Source organism: Phalaenopsis equestris, unplaced genomic scaffold (assembly GCF_001263595.1).
Source record: "Phalaenopsis equestris unplaced genomic scaffold, ASM126359v1 Scaffold000051, whole genome shotgun sequence".
NCBI lineage: Eukaryota > Viridiplantae > Streptophyta > Magnoliopsida > Asparagales > Orchidaceae > Phalaenopsis > Phalaenopsis equestris.
In genome coordinates this window covers 27612-34859 of record NW_018164493.1, presented here as the reverse complement: position 1 = coordinate 34859, position 7248 = coordinate 27612, and the positions used below count along the sequence as shown (strand labels likewise).

General features: G+C 38.8%; 1 protein-coding gene across 2 annotated transcripts in view; it reads right to left on the bottom strand.

The window, feature by feature from the left end:
* LOC110019144 (phosphoglucan phosphatase DSP4, amyloplastic) overlaps positions 1–7248 on the bottom strand; it is a gene marked incomplete at its 5' end in the record, with an annotated part of 70763 nt that overhangs the window by 53506 nt on the left and 10009 nt on the right. For both annotated transcript variants that reach the window (XR_002293431.1, XM_020716720.1), the window contains 1 exon segment: positions 5330–5462. Coding sequence is in view for 1 of the 2 variants with exons in the window: in XM_020716720.1 (XP_020572379.1) it covers positions 5330–5462 (133 nt within the window).

Here is a 7248-nt window from a genome sequence, read left to right as displayed (position 1 = left end):
GGACAAGGGTTTAGTCGGTCGACAAACTGCAAACCCTAACCAAAGGCTAATCATAAAATCTTTAGCCAAACTGAAAGAGAAGGAGTTCGAATGAAAGAACCACATGGAAGAAAGCATCTACCATCAAGAGTTGCCCCCTAGGACTTCGAGAGTGGGCAGAGCAGAAACTTCCCATGAAGGGGGTGGGCCAAAAATTGGAGGGAGTTTCACCCTAAACACATGGGGTGAAACATCAGAGGAAGGGGAAGTTGGGGTGGCGATGCGAGGGTGAGGAAACTGAAGATGTCGATCTTTGAAGGGCGAGATGCACATGGGTGGTTGTATTGGGTGGAGAGATACTTTACAGTAATGGGTTAACTGAAGAAGAGAAGCTCGTGGCGGTAGAGTTATGTTTGGAGGGAAAAGCATTAGCATCTTTTCCAAGGATGGAGAAATCCGTTCGTAGAAGAAGTTAAAGGATTGTTTATTGAAACATTTCTAAGCCATTCAGAATAAGCAAACTACTAGAGTAATTATATCCTTTGACTAAGAAGTTGACGATCACTGAATATAGAGAGAGGTTCGAGTTATTGTCCTGATGGGTGAGGGGTATTTCAGTAGCAGTACTGGAGGGGAACTTGTTGATAGGCCCAAAGCCCGACATCCGAGCAGCCCTCAAGTATTAAGACCACGGGGATTTAAGAGATGATAGAGCTTAGCAAGATGGTGAAAGACAAAAAAAAGGGGACTAAGTCCACAAAGGAAGAACCACGAAAAGATTCTACAAGAGTTCCTCAATAGCCATGATATCGGGGGTCCAGACGGTGTCGTTTCAAAAAAAGATGCCAAAGGAAAGGAAAACAGACCATCCCGGCGTCAATTTTAAGCGCCTCATTAAGGCAGAAGTTCAGGATAAGGAAAAGAAAGGATTATGATTATGATGTGATGAGAAGCATGTCCCATGCCAGCGCTGCAATGAGCGCACGATTCAGGTCCTTTTAGTTTGAGGGAGAGGAGACAGATAGTGAAGAGTCGGAGGAAGACATGATGGAGGAAGAGGAGCATTTGCACTCGAACATAGAGATGTATCCCTCAATTCAGTGGTGGAATTTACTTTGAATCACGCTATGAATGTGAGGGGACGGATCAGAAAGCAGCCGGTTGTGGTATTAGTGGACAATGAGAGACACATAATGTCATCTTAGTTCAGGTCGTGGATAAGCTAGGGTTGGAGCCAATAGATACGAGGATCTTTTGTTCCTAATGGGGACAAGAAAGGTGGAGAAATGTCGGAAAATTTGCAAGGGGATAGTTCTCACACTATGTGGCCTACAAGTGGTGGAGGACTTTCTTCCCTTAGACTTAGGCAGCACTGATGTGAATCTAAGGATGAAATGGTTGTTGATGCTTGGGAAGACGAAGGTGGACTCGAAACCCATAGCAATGGAATTCAAGGTGGAGGGTGGGAAGGTGGTGCTGAGAGGAGATGCAAGACTATGAAAAACCAAGGTTTCGCTCAAAACCATGGTCAAAATGATAATGGGAGGAGGGTTAAGCTATTTGGTGAAGTTGCAGAACATAGAGAAGATTCAAGTTCCCTAGTAAGAAGAGTTCTCTGAAGGTGTTCAACAGCTCCTACAGCAGATTTCCAACATCTTTCCGCAGTCGAACAGGTTACCGAATCAAGGGAGCATAAGCATTTCATTGCCTTATAGGAGGATGTCCCTCCTATCAATATGAAACCATACTGGTATCTTGAGATTTAGAAGACTGAGATAGAGAATTTGAACCAAGAAATTTTTTATTGACTACCGGGCTTTGAACAAGGAAATTATATTGGACAAGTTTCTTATCCCCATAATTTATGAGCTTCGAGATGAGCTTTATGGGATAGTCATTTTCTCGAAAATCAATCCTAAGTCGAGAAACCACTAGATCAAGATGAATTCGGCTTTATGGGGCAGTCATTTCTTGAACAGGATACCACCATGACACATGAAAGACGTTACGAGTTCTTGATAAGCAGTTTAGCCTCACCAACACTCCGGCCACAATTTAGTCTATTATGAATCGGGTTTTTTCAGTGTTACCTAAAAACTTCGTCCTGGTTTTCTTCAATAACATTTTGGTCTACAGTCGTACAAAGATAGCATGTGGGGCACCTAAGAACAATCTTAGAGACATTGAGGGAGCATCAGTTGTACATTAAATTGAAGAAATGTTCATTTGCATAATTACAGGTGGAGTACCTAGGGCACGTGGTAACTAGGGTAGCAATGGACTAGTCCAAGATCAAGGCTATGATGGACTGGCCTTTACTAAGGAGTTTGAAGAAGTTAAGAGGATTCCTATGTCTCACCAGATATTACTGAAAATTCATGAGGGGGTAAGGTATGATAGCTTGGCTGCTGACAGAGCAGCTGAAGAAAGATAGTTTCAAGTGGAGGGCACAGTCTTCGAATATTTAAAGATAGTCATGACCAATGTGCCAGTATAAACACTTCCAGATTTCAGTAGACCATTAGTGGTAGAAATTGATGCATCAAGATACGGACTGGGAGCAGTACTCATGTAAGGCCATTGACTGATTGCCTACTTCAGTCAGGTGCTCAAAGTTAGGACAAGGGTTTAGTCGGTATATGAGCGGGAGTTGATGGCTATTGCCTTAACCATTCAGAAGTGGCAGCCCTACCTGTTGGGTGACACTTTCTAGTCATGACAGATCAGAGGAGCTTAAAGTATATTTTGGAGCAAATGATGGTGACTGAGGAGCATTAGAGGTGGATATCTATGATCTTGAGATTTAGTATCAGCCGGGATTGGAGAATAAAGTCATAGATGCACTATTAAGCAAGGAGCCCTAGCTAACAGTATTATCGGTACCCTTGGTCCATGATTGGGAAGCCTTGAAACAGGAGAGCGAGTAGAATGAATGGTTAAGAAAAATACGAGCAGACTTACTACAGGATCCAAACAGTCATCCAAATTATACATTGAGGGGCAGTAACTACTTACCAAGGGCAGCTCGTGTTATCAAGGTATATCCCAAAATTATAGACTTACCAAGGGCAGCTCGTGTTATCAAGGTATATCACAAAATTATAGGAGTTTCAGGGAAGTGCGATTGAGGGAAACTCGGGGGTATAGAAGACATACAGTCGACTATTAGTAGAGCTATGCTGGGTGGGGATGCACAGAGATGTAGAGGACATGGTGACCATTGCAGTGTGTGCCAATGAGACAAATAGTTGACTATGGCCCGGGAGGGTTAAGCAGCCTCTAGCTTTACCCAAAAAAGTTTGGGAGGTGGTGATGGATTTTATAAAGTTGTCGCGGTCAGAGGAGTTTACGGTGATATTAGTGGTAGTGAATCGCCTGATTAAGTACGCACATTTTACTCCATTACGACGCCCTTGCACTGTTATCTCAATCGCCGCGATATTCATTCGGGAAGTGATTTGTTTGAATGGTATTCCATAATTTATTATATTAGACGGGGACAAGGTGTTTCTCATCCATTTCCGGAAGGAATTTTTCAGGTTATAGAGAAGAATCATAAAGAAGAGCACAACGTATCATTTCTAGACAGATGGCCAGATGAAGTTGGTCAATGGGGGTGTGAAGACTTACCTGCATTGTTTTGTTTCACATATGCTGAAGCTATGGGCAAAATAGATTGCTTGTGCGAAGTATTGGTAATATACTTTGTACCACACCGTGGCACAGACTACCCATTTAAGGATTTTGTATGGGTTGGACCTACCTCACCTGATACTACGAGCATAGCACTACATCGGTATCTCATGTAGACCCGTATTTGGAGTAGAAGGATGGGATATTAGCAAAGCTCAAGGGACATCTACTAAGGGCTCAACAGATCATGAAGAGGAAAACAGATGGACATGGGAGGAAGATACATTTGTACCCAGAGACATTATTTACTTGAAGCTGAGACCTTACCAGTAGCAAGAAACATTTTCCACGATATTTTGGACCTTACGAGATTACGACAGACATTGAGACAGTGACATATTGTCTGAAACTACCTCCTTTATCATCACTGCATCTAGTCTTTCACACATAACAGCAGAGACGTGCTATTGGAGATCACACACCCTCTTCTTCACAACCTCCGACACAAACAGAGGACATGGAGGTGGTTCTGGAACCGTTGGAGGTTGAAGGTATGCATCGGGGAGAGGCAGGACCAAAAGAGGTGCTGATTAAGTGGAAATATCTGTAAAATTATGAAGCAACGTTGGAACCATATGAAAGGATCCTAAAATAATTTCCAACATTCCATCTTGAAGACAATTTGCTTCTTTGGGAGAGAAGTGTTGATACGTCTGCTCATCTAGTTACGCCAGCTATTCCGGGATTTACACACGCACTGGTTCAGAAGGGAGCAATCTGCACCGACCAAACCCAACTGTTCAAACTTAGGGGGGAGGAAACCCTAGAAGCAGCCCGAGATGATTCCAACTGTCGGATGGGGCCTGTGTAGCCCTTAATCACGTACAAGAGGAGAATTAGTGGGGAATTTTTGAGAGAAAGTTTAAGAGAACCTTGGGGGCATTTATTGAGGTCAAGTAGCTAGGGTTTGCTTTATGTTATATTTGCTTGCATCTTTACCTTTGTAGTCTTGCTCCTAGCGCGTCTAGGTTGTATGGAGAGATGATCTACCCTCGAATTGTAGATCAACCTTGTATCTTGTTGTTCTGCTTGGAGATCAATAAAATTAGCCCTAATTTGGGTTTTCCCACTTATTTCATATCATTTGCTCGTTGATTTTTGATCCGGGGTGTATCACAACCTAACTACCGCATGCATAACAATCAAACTTTTTGAGAAAAAACAGAGTTATGAAAGTTTGCTATGATGCACTTGCTAATCTGGAAGTTACTTTCTGAATACATAATGCCATATGATTACCATTTTTTGCATAATGCGCTCATGTAATTCAATATATTAACTTTTCATATGTTGCTAAGAACATGAAAAGAAAGAGTTGAACAAAAACCAACTGACAGGTATAAAACAATGACACAAACTCCCCGCTGGGCCAAGTTGAATATAGTGCATAATTCCAACATGACAGAGCCTTTGCTCAGCCTCCTAAAGATCAAAATGGTTGCAAAAGTACCTAAAACTAGTACAAAATGCAATAAAGTCATAGGAAAAAATTTTCAGTAGAGGAAAAGAAATCTCAAACAAGCTTCAGAAGAATATCAATTTCAGCAGAAGAGACAATTGAAACTCTGTGAATTTAAAATCAAACACCTTAAAGCAGCTCCATCATGAGATACAGAAGAAAATAAGAAAAAGTATAAACTTCTAAAGCCCTTGTTACCGTAACAGCAGGTGCTCTTCCAAGACCCGCAGTGCAATGCACATAGGTCACACCACCATTATTCTTTATAGCCTTATGTAATCGGCTGACAACAGTAGGGAGCCTCATCCTCAGATCAAAGCCATCAAAATCCCTGTCACAACATAGATGAAGCAAAATATTACTAAAAGCCATGCTCATATTTCCACTACAAAATATGGAACCATAAAAAACACACACACACACAAAAGAAATTTAATGAAATTTACATCATGCTAAAAAGTAAGCTATATTGCGGCTGAAAAAGCCGACGCAAATCCAATGCAATTGTGCGGCAGATAAAATCAAATGCAAGTTTAGTCGTTATTAATACATCTGATCATTTATGTCACAAGACTAACAACATTGGATACTATCAGACAAAATCGTCGCAAACATTAGCAATGGAAATTATCCAACACAAATTCCTTTGTGACCAACATCTTAGCATGAAATTATTTTCCGCTAAATTTCAATCGGTAATAGTGGTTGCCGGCGGAAATTCATGATATCAGCCAAAAATATTGGTTTGCCTGCAGTGATAGAACTACACTTTGTTGCATTGCACACATCAACTATATTGCTTTTCATTCAAACCACGAAATAAGTTGATATGTTAAGAGGTAATTATCAAAATTTCTTTGGCATATTGAATAATATGAATAGAAGCTTGCATAAAAATCAAAATGATCATAAGCGAAGAAAAAAAGCTTAAGAGTCAAGAAGATGAATTTAACCTAGTTATGGTCAAGTTAAATGAGCTAGCAAAATGAAAGACCTTATGTTTCAAATGAAATTTAGCACATTAATAACAAAGGCATCCAAAGGAGTTCCATCCTTCTGTAATGACACCATAGGAAATCCACCTCAGAGGAGACATTCAATCTCTCCATACTCTTTAGAAGGCTAGATAAAAGAAATCTTTTCTGAAACATGTCACGACCAGCCCCGGGTCTGAGAATTAACCAAACCAGAAACAGAGAGTCGGACAGTGAAGTTAAACTTATTTTGTAACAAAAATTTTTATAAATGAAAAAATCTTTAATCAAATTAAATTAAAGCAGTATATTTAAATTTATCTCACTACTAGTTGTCTCCTTCTATAAATATTATCTCTTTTATCATTCATTTTTTAATCACCTAAATTAACCTGAAAAATTAGTTAAAAATAACAGTGAGCTAAACAAACTAGAGAATACTCATACTCATATATTATCGCAATACAAGAGAAAAGAAAGTAATATACATATCAGTTAAACTTTTAATCAATCAATACAAATATTAAAATGTTATTCAATGAATCTTAATATATTAATAACATACCAATATCAATTTATGTATGTACAACCGTCATAAGAGTACCGTCTAAAAATTGTACCACTTAAGGTACTTCAATATCAATATATTTTTCCATATACATGCAAGGATACATTAGTGCTCTCTCACTAGTATCATAAAGGGATAACTTCATCATAGTCAATCATCAATAGACAACCACTCTATCAAAATCATTATTTACTAAAAATATATTTCATTCTCATTTGTGTTCCATACAATATACTTATAAATCAATTAAATAATGTTGTGCACACATATCATTCCTACAATATGAACAAAATTCACTAAAATTAAAAACCTAAAGTTTGCAGTAATTACAATATAACAAAAGAAAATACTAATAAATGCATTTGGTCTAGAAAAAAATATCACCATAATATAAGAACATGAATACTTATAACGATGGCGATTAATTTCTAAAATGTTGACCCTTCTAACAATTAAAAGCCTAAACTAAACATCTATAAAATTTAATTAATTTTTAATAAACTTTTTACCTTTTCATTAATTAAGTATTAAACTTACTTTATCTAATCTCGCTTAACTTCCATTTAATATATATA